The sequence below is a fragment of the Salarias fasciatus genome, chromosome 12 (assembly GCF_902148845.1).
Source record: "Salarias fasciatus chromosome 12, fSalaFa1.1, whole genome shotgun sequence".
NCBI classification, from domain to species: Eukaryota; Metazoa; Chordata; class Actinopteri; order Blenniiformes; family Blenniidae; genus Salarias; species Salarias fasciatus.
In genome coordinates this window covers 13,487,481-13,505,646 of record NC_043756.1, presented here as the reverse complement: position 1 = coordinate 13,505,646, position 18,166 = coordinate 13,487,481, and the positions used below count along the sequence as shown (strand labels likewise).

Below are 18,166 nucleotides of genomic sequence, written 5' to 3'. Positions count from 1 at the left end.
GTTTGAAAAATAACAGTGCGGTGTGGCCACATTTTATAATGATACAAAATCTGTTTAAGGGAAGTGATTCATTGAAAAAACTGAAATAGTAACATAAAAACTCACAGTGGTTCTCTAGTAACATGTGAATATTGTAAAAAGGTATTATTATTATTGTTATTATTATCATCATTATTATTATTATTATTATTATTATTATTATTATTATTATTATTATTATTATTATTATAGAATGTTGCTTTTTTTGGACTCTCGTCTGCCTCTAGCGGCCACAAGAGTTACTGCACGGTCGACTTGCCTGCTGGCTGGTAGGAACAGTGTCAGGAAAAGGTGGTGGTCACTTTATGTCGTCCCACCCAGTCAATCTGTGAAAGCATCGGTTGTTTCTGCCGCTGGAGAAGGACTCACGAAGCAGGAGTAAGAGAGGAGTTCAGCTGAAACTCTTTCACCTGACGGGAGTTCCAGCAGAAGTTGAAGAAAGGAGCCAAAGGAGCGCGCAGCAGAGAAATAAAGTTTGAGCTCTTTCTGAACGAGGCTGCGGAGTTCAGCTGGAACACAAACCAGAACAAGGTAAGAAACTCTCTAGAGAACCAGAGTAGTGCTGGTAGTGTATGAAGGAATCTGACTCTGATAGTTTATTCAATTGTTAAGGACATAAAGAGATGTAATCTGATCAGATATGATGAAACTATTACTAACAGGTATCACTTTATTTTGTTATCTTTTTTTTTTTTTTTTTTTTTTTTTTTTGCAGCACCAGAATAAACATTTTATTTTGTTCTATGAATGTGTTGTATGTGACTTTAATAACTAACTTGAAGCTATAAATCCTGCCATCCAGCCTCTCTGACTCTGGATAATGTCACATCAGTGATGGCAGGCCAGGAAGTCCCATGTCTCTGAGGGGAACATCACAATCACTCACAGTTAGAAACTCTCACAAGTGGATGTCCACTTCCTGACCCAATAAGTGGATAATATGTGAGCTTCGGGTCTACTTGATGTTTTATTATCCCATTCTGTCACCCTGTCAGGTTAATACCCACTGGGCCCTCTAGACACCTTCACTAAATAATGTAGGTCTTTGTTCTTGGTGTGTTATAGCAGTTCATCAAGGCCAAACTTCCCTTTGTCCCGCCGTCTTTTCTCTATCAAATGCCCGTTGAAGTGTAAAGGCATGATAATCCAGTGTGGCAGACTGGCCAGTGAGTCATTCCTCTCCCTTAGTGGGACCCCAGCCTCCCTGTTTGTGTTGCATTTTTTGCAGCAGAGCCGAGTTTATATAGATAGGTCTCAGTAACGAATCCAGGAGCGTCATTAGTTTGGAAGGGAGCTCATGCGTACCGGTAAACTGTATACACCACTTGTAAAGAGCAATTGTTGTGAGTTTTCAGCTCTCGTCCTGAGTTGAACAGACTGGTGGCGTGATTCTTCCTGCTGGAGAAACCATGCCTCCCTGACCAATCACAGTTCAGACTCCTATTGGTTTTGGCATCAATCCCTTGTTAAGTTTTCCATACATCCCTTCCCCAACATCAGACGGTTCAGTGAAACTAATAAGTCCTTATGTATTGGAGCAGTGAATACTATTACTTGTGCTTTATTTTCCAGTCTGTGTTTTTTTTTTCCTGCAGGGCGCCCACATGCTTCAGCATCATCTCCAGTTTCCCCTGAAGAGGAATTTTGCACATCATTGTGACAAAAGGGATGAATGAGGTACAGAGCCATTCACTGACACAGCCAGCCAAACATTCTTTGAGTTTTTTTTTTTTTCAAATTTGCTCCTTATATTGACCAGTTTAATCAAAATCATTCTTGTGTACGATGACAGAAGATTTCTAAGTCAAATATTTAAGCTGACAGTTATCGTGTCATGAAATATGCATGAGGGGAGAAGGTTCTGCTTCAGTCTTCCCTAAACACTGAGAGGATTCGGACAGATCGGGGCTTCGTTCACTTGAGAGTTTCCTGCCCTGCAGTTTTGCTGTGAACATTTTGTGTTGGTTGTTGTTCCAGGGCCGCTCCACTCTTCTCAGACGGTGCCACCTTGCCTTGTCCAAGGCCGACACCCTTGGCTCCGTCTCCGCCAGGGCTGCTCTTTCGGGAGACTCGGAAAATGACGCGGCTGCCCAGTCTGACAGCGAGGCGGCCCTCGCCCTCTCTGAGCTCTCAGACCTGTTCGAAGGTGAGGATGGCTCCCCGTCAACTCAGGACGCCGGTCAAGACCCCGTCCTGGTGCTGGTCCAGCCGGATCAGCCTGCGGACAGCAGGCAGAACCTGCGGATGAAGTTCCAGGGTGCTTTCAAGAAAGGCATTTCCAACCCGATGGATCTTCTGGAATCCACCATATATGAGTCCAACGTGGTTCCAGGCCCAAAGAAAGCACCCATGGACTCGCTCTTTGATTATGGTACCTATAGAAACACGAGCAACCAGAAGAGACGCAGGAAGAAGCTCCCGAGAGGGTGAGAAGAAGGTTCACTGTCTGTCCAAATGCCTGTGTAAAGAAACTGCTCCTTGAAACTATTTCCTTGGAAAAATGTTGTCATGAAAACGAAAGCCTCCTGTAAATGCCACGGTGTAGACAGAGGTGTCCCACATGAAGAAGTACAAACACACACACACACACACACACACACACAAACACTGTGGGCATGGAGCAGCCCTCCGTTCAGTCCCACTTCCTCACCTCACAGAGGGCAGTTTGTTAGTTTCTCTGCAACTACTGAGGTAATATTTAGGCTGTTGCCGGTTCCTGGCTGCCTTACCTGCCTTTCGCACACAGAGGCCCATTTATTGGGGCACTTGAGGGTGTGGGTGAACGCTTAAAAGATTGCTGTATTAAAATCTGACTTAACTACTAGATTTCTGTTGTCAAAAATGTAAAAAAAAAAAAAAAGTAGCGGTGAACTCAAAAGCTGCATCAAGTAAAATGGCGTCATGTGTCTGTCTCCTCTCAGTAAAACCGAGGCGTCCTGTGATGAGGACCGAAGCTCGGATCCGCCGAAGGTGGTGAAGATTTTCAACCGCTCCCTGCTCTTCGACTGCGTGTCCCGGGCAGACGCCGAGGCCCTCGACGGCCTCCTGGAGTACCTGCAGAGTCACGAGAAGAGGCTCACGGACGAGGAGTTTAGAGGTACGCACAAGCAGACGCTCAGGGTTCATTTCATGCCTTACAGATTCTAACTTTCACATTTTGAGCCTACCTTGGTAGTCCAGAGCAGGAAGGCAGCTTTATCTTGTGGTCGCTTCACATGTGATTTAATGCTGCCCCCCCTCCCTCCCTAATGCTGTTTTTGGCTCAGAGGATGTGAGCGGGAAAGGTTGCAGTGATGTCAGGGCCCTTTGTCCCAGTGAAAGCAGGCCTGAGCAAAGCTTCCTGTGTGTGTTTTCAGGCTTATAACAAGGAGCAGAGAAAAATCACAGCAAACTGCTGGGAAGATTTTAAAGGACTTTGCAATTTTTTTTTTTTTTCAGTGTTGAAATTGCCTGATCACAATCATTTCAAAATAGTTATTTGGATCTGTCAATTCCAGGAATGTGTTCGTTTTCATTAGAAAGCGGTAGGCAGTGTCACAAATCAAGGAGGACAGTGACATGAGACAGGAGTTGGTGAAAGTGAAGTTTATCAGTTATAAGCACAGCAGCAGCAGCAGCAGCAGCAGGGGTTCAGCTCGTATGTCTTCAGTCAGCAATGCGGGGCGGGGGGTAATAAAGGGGTGATCATAAATTCACAGCAAATTTGGAAAAAAACGAGATGAAACACGATGAGGTAATGGGGCTTGATATGATACAGATACACGAGACGTAAAACAACGTAATGAACGGGCAACATTCAGACCGGAGGTCGAGGAGGATGGACGTAGACAGGCCAGAGTCTAAAATGCACTAAAATTAAACTAAAATTATAAACTTAGTCATTAAAGGTGCCTTAAGGAGTTTGCACGTTTTTATGCGAAACAGCACCCCCTGCAGGCCTTGGGCGTAATGCAGCTTAGTGAAAAACTCGTCCCTGTGGCTCGCGTGCACGGAAGAGGGGGACTCCGTCTTCGTTCGTTTAGAAGCGCTCAAGTAAGATTTAAGTTTCTTTTACCTGGTGGAGTCTGTGCTGGAGCTGTGGCAGTGCCAGAAGCCAGTCTTTTCTTACTTTCTGGAAGATCCTGCTCAGTTGTTGCTCACTAAGCATCTGGCGGAGTAATGGCGGACAAATCGAAACTCAAGGAGCCGGAGCGCGCATTACGTCATTCCTTTCAAATTCTCCCCAAAAAAATGCTGGTGCCGGACCGGCACTGCAACTTTCAAGTGACAATTTAGCGCTGTTAGAGGTTCTTGTAATGAATATGTCAGGGCACATTGTACACATCATTAAAAATGTGTAACATATTTATGGTGGAAAATAAGTATTTTTAAGGTTGTAAAACTCCTTAATGCACCTTTAAGGGTTTAGAACAGGCATTCCAGACCAGGTCAGGTTTTAATATGAAAAAAAAGTTGATTTTTAAAGTGTTGCACTGTGGTCGTAATTTTCAGTCAGACCTGCTGAAGTTAAAGTCAATTTGTGTGTGTTTAAATGTTTCAAGTTGAGAGATGCTCTTCAGGCTCTTTATAGATACTCTCCATTGTGTTACTGTGTGTTATGTTATCAGCTCATTTCCTTTAAGAGCAGGAAATTACATTTTATAGGAATTGCAAACGCTCGAGGGGATAATCAGTCTTTTACAGAGAGAAAACACAAATCCTCCTTCCGGGTCTGCAAACAGCATTTGAGAGTCTGTGGAACATGAAGAAAGTTTGGAAGCTGAAGAGAAACCTTATTAGATATGTCAAACTAATAGACAGTTTTAATATTTTTGTAATTTTTTTTTTCCAGAGCTCTCCACCGGTAAGACGTGTCTGCCTAAAGCTCTGCTGAACCTGTATGGCGGTCAGAACCCCACCATCCCACTGCTGGTGGACATCGCAGAGAAGACCGGGAACCTGCGAGAGTTCATAAACACTCCCTTCAGGGACGTTTACTACAGAGGTACGAAAACAACCTCATGATGATGGTTTGCAGCTGCGCTGATGTCCTTTGTATTTTTAAATAGCTTTCTTAAAGATGCTGGCATTTAAAGATACAGAAAACAGAGCTTTTTATTTTCTGTTTTAATAATATAATGTGTATTTATTATGAAATTAAAATGATGTTCGGGTGTTGGGCTAACCAGCTCCATCCTGTCGAAAATGAAATGCAGCAACAAGTCAGTCCAAGAAGAAAGGCAGCATGGAGGCTGGATTTCTTGCTGTCTTGCTTCTAAAAATTAAAAAAAAGCTTAAGACAAACTGGATTCCTCAGTACTGCCACCTAATCCACTAAAGGTGCATTACTTAGATTATACACCTTAAATTATGCACCTGTGGTATTGTAGAAATGTAAGTTTTTAGTGTGGTGTGTGATTGAGTGTCACTACATAATCACAGAGGTGAATCCAAGCTTTTTCACATAGGAATGCATTTACAGCAGCCATTCACAGTCCTGTAAATGAGGATTTTCAAAGTTTTTTTGTTTGGATTTCAATGCATGCCTGTTGTGAGCTGGTGTCCAGCCCATTCATCTTTTAACGTCGTTTAGAACAAAAGCTGCTGTGACTCCTCGTCGTTACGTCAGATTTTCCTGTTCATGCAGCCACTTTTACGAGTCTTTGCTCTTTTTATGTGGAAGTGTAAAATGTTTAAAAGCACAGTTTCTGTGGGTTTTAACCCCACTAAGACAACCTGCACAGAAATGTTTTTAAAGTGTTTGAGCATCACTTTCTCAGAAAAAAACACTGGAGGAGGTGATGGTGTTTTCCCTGTGTAGCTGTGCTATTTGCTTCCAGAATACCATCAACACTTTTAACTTCCGTATCCGAGTTTTAGATCTAAATGCAAATTTCTACTTTACTTACTATTCTGTTCACAAAGTGAGGAAGTGTCATCAGTATTGATGTCTGGGTTGCTGTGTGTTCCCGCCAGGCCAGACGGCGCTGCACATCGCCATCGAACGGCGCAGTAAACAGTACGTGGAGCTGCTGGTGGAGCAGGGAGCCGACGTTCACGCCCAGGCCAGGGGACGCTTCTTCCAGCCCAGGGACGAGGGGGGCTACTTCTACTTTGGTAAAGAGCGTTACGCCCACCGGGGAACGTTGTGTTTAAACAGAGGCCTTCACTGCGCCGCCGCGTTTCTGTTTTTAGAATATATGAACAGTATGTCATACGTGGAGCTGGAGAAATCCGCCACTGTATTTACTGTGTCATACTTCAGCAGTGATGTAGTGTGTCTGAGGTTTTTTTTTAAAGACTTCACCAGTCTCTTTTTACTTCCCGCTCTCACCGTTCTGCTGACAAGTAGTGGTTTTCTCTTTTGCAAGGCAGAACTAACATGCTTTGTAATGTGTAACAAAGCAGCTCCTCAGATCAATTGATTACTGTTTCTTTTTTCTGACAAAGAAACCCCTGTCATTAAATTCCACTCGGTATTCAGTATTTTTTTATTTTTTTTACAGTCAGGATACTGTAGTCTGGTGGTGAACTCCACCTCAGCCACAGATGTTTAGTTTTTTTCTCCACAAACACTCGAAAGACTGACATTTTGTCATATGTTCAAAAGGTGGGTCCGGTAAAAGCTGTGTGTGTTCTGCTGTTAGGAAAAGTAAACAGTGGCTGCTGGAGGCCTCCTGGCCTGCAGTGAAGAAAGCAGCGTTTGGTTAAACTGAGCTCAACATTGCCCTCTTTTGGCTGCTGTTCAGATTTTACCTGAACGACCAAAGCACGGCTCCCCAGTGAGCTTGAGGTCGTTTTTCACCAGTGATTTGAATGTTTTATTTATAACTGGAGTCCATAATTTCAGATTTAGATGCATGGAAAGCAAATATTTGTACAATGTAAGGAGCATTTTTATTTACATTGTTGGGTTGAGGATCCACCCTTCCATCAATCTGCTTATCATCTCAGGGTCACAAGGGCCTCCGGCCGACACCGACTGACTTTGTTACGGCCTTGACACATCACCTGTCCACAGAGCAAACACACACAGAGACTGACAATCACACAGATTTATACTGACGGGCAATTTAGGAACACTATTAATGCATGCTTGTGGTTGGTGATATGGCTGGGTCTTTGTTTGCTGTGCTTGTGCACGTGTGGATGAATGAATGCAAGCATGAGCGAAATGAATGCCGTCATTTGGTTAGTTATAATTTTAAAAAAAGTTTTTGTGAGGATTAAAATGGCTTTTTTCTCCTATTTTTTTTTAATTTTCTAATTTTTCATACTTTTCTATGAATAGAAGATGAAAGCCTCGTGCATCTTGACATGTATATTTCCCTCTCCCCCTCTCAATAAAATGTAATTATTGAAACAAGATTACTGCATGTAATTCATTTAAATATTAATCTCCTAAACCACTGAAACAAAGGTGGCTTTCCAGTGCCGTTGGACCGTATTTTTCCTCCACTCAGCCCAAATTTAACAACACTTTGCTTGATTACCATCGAGTGCCGTATTCCTTACTCATCACAGATGAGATGATTTCTATTTGCACTTATCATGGTTGTCATTCCCAAATCCCAGTGTGTCCGGGCACAGTGTGAGTAATTTGCCGCGGAGCTTTGCGGCGAGGTGAACAGGAACCTGGCAGGGCTGACGGCTAATGGGATTTAGACTCACGCTAACACTCTGCATGCACCCGTGCAAATCCATGAAGAGGAGCGTTTCTATGCGAGGTGACAAAGTAATCTGTCACCCATGGCAACGGCTCATTTTCAGCAGCTGCTTTTGGCACTCTGGCCCCATCGCGCCCCTCCCTCAAACAACTGCTAATTGTGCTGTTTTCATAGCAGGGATTTGAGTCAGATCTTTGATCCATGTTTAGTATGCCTTTGCGAATGCGTGCGCGCGCCAGCCGCGGTTCTTAATTAACCCTCCTGTTGATTTGCTTATTTTTAATCTGCAATACAGTTGTCTTAATCCTCTGTGAATTCAGAATTTAGTCAGAGCTCTCTCTCTCTTTCTCTCTCTCTCTCTGCCTTGCTGTCCCCCCCCCCCAGGTGAGCTGCCCCTCTCGCTGGCTGCGTGCACCAATCAGCCCGACATCGTGCACTACCTGACCGAGAACCCACACAAGAAGGCCGACCTGCGGCGCCAGGACTCGCGCGGGAACACGGTGCTGCACGCGCTGGTGCACATCGCCGACAACACCAAGGACAACACCCGCTTCCTCACAAAGATGTATGACCTTCTGCTGATCAAGAGTGCCAAGCTGTACCCAGACTGCAGCCTGGAGACGGTGCTCAACAATGACGGCATGTCGCCTCTCATGATGGCTGCCAAACTGGGCAAGATCGGGGTAGACGCATTGACATTTCTGCAATTAAAAGCGTTTCCATTGTGCCCTTTATCCTTTCACTTGGATTAAACCAGTTTCATATTCCCTCAGGTTTTTCAGCACATTATCCGCCGTGAAATCAAGGATGAGGAAGTTCGTCATCTGTCACGTAAGTTCAAGGACTGGGCCTACGGACCGGTGTACTCGTCCCTCTATGACCTGTCCTCAGTGGACACATGTGGAGAGGAGCCATCGGTGCTGGAGATCCTAGTCTACAACAGCCGTAATGAGGTGATTAAAGTTTCATTGTTATTCTAATAGCTGAAATTAAATACTGGGTTTCTGTTGGGGTATTAGATACTTCAAAATCATAAAACAGAAAAAGAAAGTGAATCAAAATCCTTAGTATCATGTAACATGATTGTGTTTTTGTTGGTTTTAATTTACATTAATGGCATTGTGTCATATTTGTGGTCTTGTTGTCAGAACCGCCACGAGATGCTGGCAGTGGAGCCCATTAATGCGCTGCTGAGAGCCAAATGGCAGAAGTTTGCTGCCGTCACTTTCTACATCAGCGTGGTTTCCTACCTCATTACCATGATCATTTTTACCCTGGTGGCCTATTACCACCCAACACAAGGAGTGGTAGGTGTGAAGCTGCAACAGGGATGAACACGCTTAAATATAATATACAGTATGTTTGAATAAAGTAGATTTTTACTTTATATTCTGATTTTTTCGGAAGGCCTTATGCACAAAATGCAACGTGTTTGTACTCCAAAGATTTACTGCTATTATCCAAGACATCATTTACCGCAATGTTTAAGTTTTCTCATAAATCTGAGAAAGAAGAGGATTGTTCCTGCTCCCATGTTATTCTACAGGCAGCAGCTACTTAGGTTCAGGCAGCATAAAGGGAGAAATGGAGCAAACAACTTTGCGATAATAAAGTTTGAAACCCAACAGATTTTTTTTCTCATAAAACACAACTGGATACAACTACAGCATTAAAAGTATCCATTTCTGGTCTAGCAGTGAACCAGGTCTCTTGTATTAGACTCAGATAATGACTGCTGGCTCCATGGCTTCATTCTAATAGATAATTGATCGATAAAGGCCCTCTGATCAAACATCTGGGTGAGACTGCGACTGGATGTCAAACAAATCGACTTTACCGCTTGTGACATGCCCTCATATGATCTGCTCTCCATGTATATGCCGTTATAATTCTGAGACTGAAATGAAGTGTCTTTATCCCTTCAGCCTCCGTATCCGTACATCACATCGTCTGACTACCTGCGCATGGCGGGAGAGATTGTCACGCTGGCGTCAGGAATCTTCTTCTTCCTCACCAACGTGAGTGAACGCGCTCTGACGGCTCGCCGCGGTTTGATCACCGACTGCTTGCGGCGGTTTCCTTTTCGTGATTCAAAAGATTGATACACATTGTATCATATCTATACCAACAGCGTTGTTGTCACTCTTGCAGATTAAGGATCTCTTCCTGAAGAAATGCCCGGGGGTGAAGTCCTTATTTATTGATGGATCCTTTCAGCTCCTGTAGTGAGTCTCTTTCCTTTGACCTCGTCGTCACCTCCTCTCTGTCTCATGCCGGTTTTTTTTACCTGAGGCAGATCTTGCATCCTTTCAGTTTGATCATTTAATTAATTTCTTGGCGTTGTCCTTAGCATGTTATATAATTTGAAGCTTTAATTAATACAAAGCAAACAGGGAGCAGAGGATGTCACACTTCTGAACGGTGTTGATTCAGATCTTTTGGTGTGATGTTCGCTTCGCTTCCCGAGACTTCAGTGTGAAACAGCTTCACTGAGGGAGTTTCTGTCCGTCCCTTTTTTTTTTTTCCAGCTTCATCTACTCTGTGCTGATTGTAGTCACCGCCGCTCTCTACCTGTCCGGCATCGAGGCGTACGTCACCGTGATGGTGTTCGCGCTGGTCCTGGGCTGGATGAACACGCTTTATTTCACCAGAGGCCTGAAGCTCACCGGCACCTACAGCATCATGATACAAAAGGTTTGATCGTCACAGGAAAACAATCAGAGAAATGAAACGTGTTGGTGGGTTGTCACATTTTTTAATTTATTTATTTTTGGTACATAGATTCTTTTCAAGGACCTCTTCAGATTCTTGCTGGTGTATGTGCTCTTCATGATCGGCTATGCATCAGGTAGGAAGTCAATGTTTTCACTACAGATTTGCATCTTTTAAGTGCGTCCAAACACTTTACTGTAATTCACGGTTTTTTCCAACGTGCAGCCCTGGTGTCGCTGCTGACGGTGTGTCCCCCGGCGGGCACGGAGTGCGAAGGGGGCTGCCCCACCTACCCAAACTGCAGAGACCCCGACACTTTCAGCACCTTCCTGCTGGACCTTTTCAAGCTGACCATTGGGATGGGAGAACTGGACATGATCCACAGCGCTCAGTATCCTGCAGTCTTCCTCATCCTCTTAGTCACTTACATCATTCTCACCTTTGTGCTGCTGCTCAACATGTTGATCGCTCTGATGGGGGAGACGGTGGGGGAGGTTTCCAAGGAGAGCAAGAAGATCTGGAAGCTTCAGGTAATGTGTTTGTTTGTGCTGTCCAATGGGTTCTTTTTATAATTCACACATCAGCTTTCAGTTCCATGTTAACGCCGGCTTATTAGTCCTAATCACAAAGACATGAAAGGAACAGGGGAGCTGATTTTGATGGGTGTATCTTCACTCTGGCAGGAATTTTAATCATAAACCAAAACTAATTTGTTTAGCCCATCACATCATTAAAATCCAGAATCCTTCTGTCCCCCGTATCTGCTTGGATGGAGCTAATCCCATTTAATTCATGGCTAATTTCATGGTACGCTGTGGGCTGTGGGCTGGTCACCGAGCGGCTAACGCCACAGAAGAAAGAGAAATAGTCAGGAAATCTCAATAATAAAACGTCACTGCAATCAAGACGTAGTTTTAAGAAATTAATCATGGTGAGTTTCTGTTTCTCAAAGTGGGCGACGACCATCTTGGACATTGAGCGCTCCTTCCCAGTCTGCCTTCGCAAGTCTTTCCGAGCTGGTGAGATGGTGACTGTGGGCAGGAGCTCGGATGGCACTCCAGACCGACGCTGGTGTTTCAGGTAGTTTGTGCGACTCTCTCTTTTTCCACACTCAGCAGCCACCTCCTCAAACAGACGCTACATCGCACTGAGTCTTGTCACACCAGGGTGGATGAGGTGAACTGGTGTCACTGGAACCAGAATCTGGCGATAATCAATGAGGATCCTGGCAAGAGTGAGACCGTCCAGGCCAATGGTTTACAGCAGGGTGTTAGAGCCCTGAGAAGAGGTGAGCCTCCCACCGCGATCTCATGATGAACTGCAAAGACAAATTCAATGTCGATCAATGTGAGCCACATTCTCTTCATTCAAACAGATAAAATACATTCCTTCTTATTTATCTCTCTCAGATCGCTGGTCCACTGTGGTCCCGCGGGTGATGGAGTTGAGCAAGGGTCCTCGGCCTCGTGATCTGGTGATAGAGATGGAACCTCTGACATCCAGGCACTGATGCATGCAGAGGACTCGCGCTGTCCTTGTTATAAAGAGGCAGCAGAAAGCCATCAGCGTCAACGAGATCACTCTGCAGGGGACAATTTGGCCAATAAGAGATTCAATTTGCACACATCTCATGCGCCTTTTGTTCAGGGGAAGGAAAGTGAATACTAACATGGACTTTTTCTTCCGGTTGAGTTAGCACTGGCACGTCTTACTTTTAAAGTGTTTTACAGTGTTTTTACTGTTCTCCAGTCTTGTCCTGTCTGCTCTCATGCAGGTAACATCAAGACACTTTTTTCCATATTCAACATCATTCAACGTCCTTACTCCACACACACCTGGAACTCCCTCCTTCTGTTTATCAATGAAAAGAAGAATAAAATCCACCACCATCTTGGTTCCACTACCTCCCACCCTGTCATCTTTTTTCCACCTTTGAACTCCTTCATCCCTCTGTAATCTCTGAGCTCATCATCAGGTCCAAGCCCTCCACCTCTCAGTCGGATCCCCTCCCCACAGTCCTCGTTAAATCCTGCCTTCCCTCTCTGCTCCCTCTCATGTCAGCCATCATTCACTGCTCACTTTCCACTGGAATTCTTCCTGCTTTCTTCAAATCTGCAGCTGTGAGCCCCATCTTGGAAAAAAAAAAAAAAAAACTGGTTTAGACCCAAATGACTTCAATAACCTCTCTCATCTTCCCTTCATTTCCAAGATCTTAGAAAAAACTGTTGCTTCTCAACTTCATTCCCATCTTACCCGAAACAGCGTCTATGAGCAGTTGCAGTCTGGTCTCTGTCCCTGCCACAGCACTGAAACAGCCCTCATCTAGATCACAAGCGACCTCCTCATGGATGTGGATTCTGGTTTAGCCTTAATCCTCATTCTTCTTGATCTGGTGTCCCCCAGGGCTGCGTCCTGGGGCCCCTGCTCTTCATCTATCTTCTCCCACTTGGCAATATCTTCCATAAATATGGCATCCACTTTCACTGCTTTACTGATGACACCCATCTTTACCTTTCCACTAAAACCAACTCCACTCCATCCTCAGAAATCAATCCTGGTTTACCTCCAACTTCCTCCCCTCTTCCAGTTAAAAGTCTGAGTGTCATCCTTGACAGCTTTCTTTCTTTCCACTCTCACATCGATAACATAACCCGGTCTGCAAATTCCCATTTACGTGGCATTAATGGCCTCCACCCCTCTCTCACAATGCCCCCCCACTATCTGTCTGATCTCATCCATACTGCCACGCCCTCTCTCTCGCTCCTCCAGGTCTTCCTCCACCGCTCCACGCCCTTCGCCCGTCTCGGCGCCATGAGAACAGAGCTTTCAGTCACTCAGCTCTGGAACTCACCCCACCAGACATCCAGAACACTGAGGCTTTTCCTCTCTGACAATTTCATAACCCATCTGTTTCAAACTGCCTTCACACTGTATATTTTAATCCTCTGTTACTTTCATTTGTTGTCTTTATTTATTTTACCCTGTAAAGTGTCCTTGAGTGTTCTGAAAGGCACTGTTGAAATCAAATGTATTATTATTGCTGATGCAACATTGTCAGGGTAATAGTCCAGAGGACTGTGCATGCAGAGACACTGGACGAACACGTTCCTATAGAACTGCTGTTTCAGAAACATATAACACCGCTAAACACCAACCCCAAGATAGAAGAAGAAGACAGGTGCATTATCAAGCTGTAATTTGTTAGTGTTTAGTTGCTACATAAGAGGAAACATAAATATGTGCTGTACCTCTGATCGCTCAGGGATTTCAAGTAGTTTAAAAAAAAAAAAAAAACATTCCAGCAGTTTTTTTGTCATTATATTCCTACAGACAAATGTCTTTTCTATTCACCTCCAGAGACATAATTACCACATTTTTGTATTGGCAGTGTAAGCAATTGCTTTGATAGAAATCTACAGTTATAATTGCAATGTCAAATATTTCTTCTAGAAAATGCTCCAATAAATATTTATAGTTTTATTGACTAGAAATCAGTTTTTGTTTGCCTGCTTCAACCATTCCGTGAGCTTCCTGTATGGCCATAAAGATTAAACTCTACTCGCTGATTGGATGATTTTTTTTTTCCACGCTGCAGGGTTTTAATGTGTAGGAGAGTGTTATATATTTTACTCAGTATTTGTATTTTTTTTTTTTTTTTTTCAGATTTTATATTAATTTAATAGTTTCTTGGACTTGAAAGCTCTCTGGCTTGGACTGCAAGCTCAGGCTTTTGATTTGAACTGAAACAATTCACTCCGCCAATTTCTGATGTGTGCATATTGTATGAATACAAAGACATTATTCTGAACAAGATGGGCATGATGAGCAGGTTATAGTCGTCAAGCAAATATGCAAATGCAAACAATAGCCTTCCGTGTTATGGTTTGTCTTTGAATTTCCAGAGTTATTGTTTCTTTGCAGCTGGGGTATTTGCATAATCAACTCTCAGTCCTCACCATTATGTACTTCCCCCTATTTGCTGCAGTGTTTTCATTGCGATTGGCTCCTTGCCCTATACAGCTCTTTTTTTTTTTAATGTGCATCTACTGCATGTATGCATGTGTTTCATTAAAAGCAGATAGACCATACAATTTATTTTCACAAATTCATTACTGTTGAAGGCCACGGGTCATTGTTTATTATGTTTACATTCCATGTTTAGACATTCTGGTGTCGTTTGTATAATGATGCACGGCGCAGTAAACACTGACTATATTTTATGAATCGCATAATTGTTTGTCTTTCAGTTTCTGCAGAGACAGAAAATCTTTTGTGTCTGCGAATGTTTTCCACTCAGTACTGGAAAGAAACGAAATAAAGGAGGCAGTTTTATATTGTGTTATAGAAGGTATATTCCTTTCATGATCTAAAAGATCAAAATGAGTTTTCAAGAGCTTGGCATGGTTTGTAAAATGAGAGGACTTGGGAAAAACACACATTATTCTCCATAGAGGTTAATAATTATTTTCATACAGAAATATTTTCTTGTTTTCAATTCGGTTTCAATAAACAGCTTCAATGCCTCCGATAAAATCGAAAAAAATCTAATAACTGACAAAATATTAGTTCCTTCTCTGGCCTGCTGATGGCAGCAGAGGTCTAAATTCTCCCACCGCTGCTTGAACACGTCCTATCTGAGCTGGACAAGCATTATCTATGTCTGCTGCACTTGCTCACCATGGAGCACTCATATATTTATATATATATTAATTGGAGCAGTAAATATTCAGCATTCAGTGTTCTTACTATAAAAGCTCAGAGCCCACTGTGACTGCAGCCCACTTGCAAAATATGTCTTGGAGCTGGCCTCCGGTCTGGTTGACCTCTCTGTAACACCTGGTCAGTAATTATGGGCTTTTGCCTTTCTAATGAAACCACAAGCTGGCAACACTTCATGAACCGGTTCACTGCCTTTCACCTTCCATCCTCACACCTTGCATTTCCTCTTCCTCTTTGAAAATGTTGCAGTAGTGATTCTCACTCATGATAACAAGAGGCTCACTCTCCCTTCATTTACGTCCACGCCCCCCCCCCCCCCCGCCCACCCACCCTTCCCATCCCGCACCCCCCCAACTCTATATGAGGCCGGCGGCGCTGAAGGACACCGGGAATCTCTCGCCACCTCAGAAGAGGCTAATCCTCTTTGCCCCAACTTTAACTGGGCCACTAATCCTCCAGGTTTATCTAAGCAGCGAGCACCTAGCGCCGCTGACAACTTGGCCTGCCCTCCTCCCAGCAGCCTGTTAAGTAGGGCAGGGCTCGGTCCTGCAAGTGTCACTGTCAGCAACTCTGGAACCACACACTCGCACAGGAAGTGTGAGCTGTTAACAAAATGGCTCGGTCGCTTGCAGCGTGCGTGCACCCTCCGCCACAAACGTGTCTCAACAAACCCGAGTGACAGCCAAGCAGGATCTCGTCGCAGCGGCCCTCGTTCGGCAGCCGCGCATAAGGGAAAGTTGACAGTTTCAGCCAGAAGGTCTTAAGTAGAGTAACTAGCTTAGATATTGGCAGTACAAATTGTTCAGCTATTGTCCAGCCAGTTAAGCTTTAAGGTGTTTAGGCTGATGAGTCTCAAGCGGATACTGGGCTGGACCGGGGCCAACTCATCCTTTATTCACCAAACAAAACTCCAGACTGTCTGATGGCTTCGAGCGCAGTGTTCACCGTCTGCCTGAAGTCCTGTAGTCACGAAGACACGGAAACTCATATTGACACTGATTGCTTCTCCTAATTTCTCTGAAAAAGTGACATATCTCACTGCCGAATGATCCTGCAGTGAGAGTTGGGCTCAGGGTGACGATGTTTGAAGTCACTGCTAATTCTTTGTCTGAGATGATTCCTTGAAATTCCTTCCATGATACCCAGAGAAATGCTTCACCCCGGTGTGGTATTTCTAAATGGAATGAGCAATCACTGGAGGGACTGGGAGATGAAGAGTCGGAGACATATTGGGTAGGTGGCGTGTGAGATGACCTTTCAGTTCATCTCAGATGAAACAAGGCTGCTGAACCCGAAATGATTCAGAGTGTCTAAACTGACAGGCGAGGGCACGTCCGCGGCAGAGTCTCAGCCTGCTGCTCGGCCTCCGTAGGCATCGCTCATGATTTATTGTGAAATTGCCAGGGACTCAATGTGGCGTGCAGGTGAATGAGTTTTGCTAATAAGAGAAGCATTTCTGCTCCACAGAGCTCTTTTTCTGTCTGAGCGAGCGTGTATGAAATCAGTGTGCAGTCTCGCAGTACCACACGCTCTGGTGGAGGCGGCTGGCTCATCAGTCTACGGCTTATCTGATGTTTTAGGTGGGTGGAGGGGTTGAGATCGAGGAGGGAGAGGAGACGTAAAGTGTCAATATTGAGTTCTTGAATGTACCTGTGTTGTTAAACATTTAGATGTATGGCGAATTGCTGTTCTGACAAGGACTGTGTGGGCAGTAATTCACTATACTATCAGAACATAAATGTATTTCCCAGAGAAACTGGGATGTGGGAAATGTTTTATCTCCAAATGGGAAAAACACAAAGTTCTCTTTGGGAAATTCCACTCATTGAAATAATTCATAACTGAAACGTTAAATTGAAAATAGTACTACAAACACACTTAATAGCAACTTCCATGTAATGGATTCTGTTTAATAGCATTAAACTACAAAATCAAACATATTTTATCAATTTAGGCTTAAAAAGCAGGGGATAGTCTAAAAACTGTAGAGTGGCCTCTGCTTTAAATGCGAATGCAATTCACACAAAAAAAAGGAGACCTGCTAGAACCATTAGATTTTTTTAAAGGCCATGCTGTCACACGGAACAGTTCTATATGTATCCAGATTTTCTTCAAAATAGTAGTTATCCTTATTTTTTGCTGTTATTTCAAGCTAAATGCATATTCATGTACTCTGACTGTGAGGAACAAATGAGTGAATTCTAACATAAAGCTCAGTGTGCAGCTATTTAAACAGTCGTCTACGACACTGAAGGTGGTTGTTCAATTTAATAATGAAAATCTGGAGGACACAAACGTGAACATCACAAGACATGATCACCTGCAAGTCATTTTTACATGACAACCACAGACCAGGAATAAGCAAATGAATAGTATATAAAATACTTTATGAACTCCAGAGGGAATCTCTTCAAATTATGTTAGCTAATTGTGTGAATCAATTCTTACAAAGCACCATCCAGAAATCCACCATTTTTTCCCCCTCAGTGATTGAACAATTAACTGTGAGGCCCTAATGATGCCACAACATAGGCTACTGCTGTAAAGGTGAAGAGGGTCAAGTTAACAACAGGATTGTAGAGGCCAGCATATGGTGGTGATGTGCAAAGTGAGTCCTAAGACTAATATGCTTACCTCCATGAGAGGAAGGTCTCCTGAAGGGTCGTTTAGATTGTTTGGAGAAAGAAAGAAAGAAAGAAAGAAAGGAAGAGCGAGAGAGGAAGACGGAATGAGAGGAAGAAGGAAAGTGACTTAATGTGAATAGTTACATAAACTGGACAGACGTAGAAGTCATCGGCTTTATTTACTTCATGTCAAACAATAATACATAGGAGAGGAGAGGTCAAATGAAAATCAACCGTCTACATTATGAAAAGAAATTTTCAGTCCTGAGATCGACAAAAAGCAGGGAACAGACAAAATATCTACTGTGATCGTCGGGATGGAGGAGGGACTGTGGCAGTTTCAGCAAATTGAAAATGATGGTTGTTGGAAGATTAGGGGGAGATTGCAGAACTGGAGAGGGTAAGCAATCACTGGGATGCTTGGCT

At 43.7% G+C, this 18,166-nt stretch overlaps 1 protein-coding gene across 1 annotated transcript; it reads left to right on the top strand.

The window, feature by feature from the left end:
• The first annotated feature begins 503 nt into the window (after positions 1-503).
• On the top strand, positions 504-13,724 carry trpv4 (transient receptor potential cation channel, subfamily V, member 4). The gene is made up of 17 exons (XM_030105402.1): positions 504-570; positions 1,635-1,716; positions 2,017-2,465; positions 2,961-3,136; positions 4,871-5,023; positions 5,995-6,135; positions 8,070-8,368; positions 8,459-8,638; positions 8,834-8,992; positions 9,611-9,703; positions 9,837-9,910; positions 10,214-10,379; positions 10,467-10,533; positions 10,623-10,927; positions 11,350-11,477; positions 11,564-11,685; positions 11,807-13,724. Exons 2-17 carry the CDS (start codon positions 1,708-1,710, stop codon positions 11,905-11,907), a joined length of 2,622 nt encoding a protein of 873 aa, XP_029961262.1. The 5' UTR covers positions 504-570; positions 1,635-1,707; the 3' UTR covers positions 11,908-13,724.
• The last annotated feature ends 4,442 nt before the right edge of the window (positions 13,725-18,166 follow it).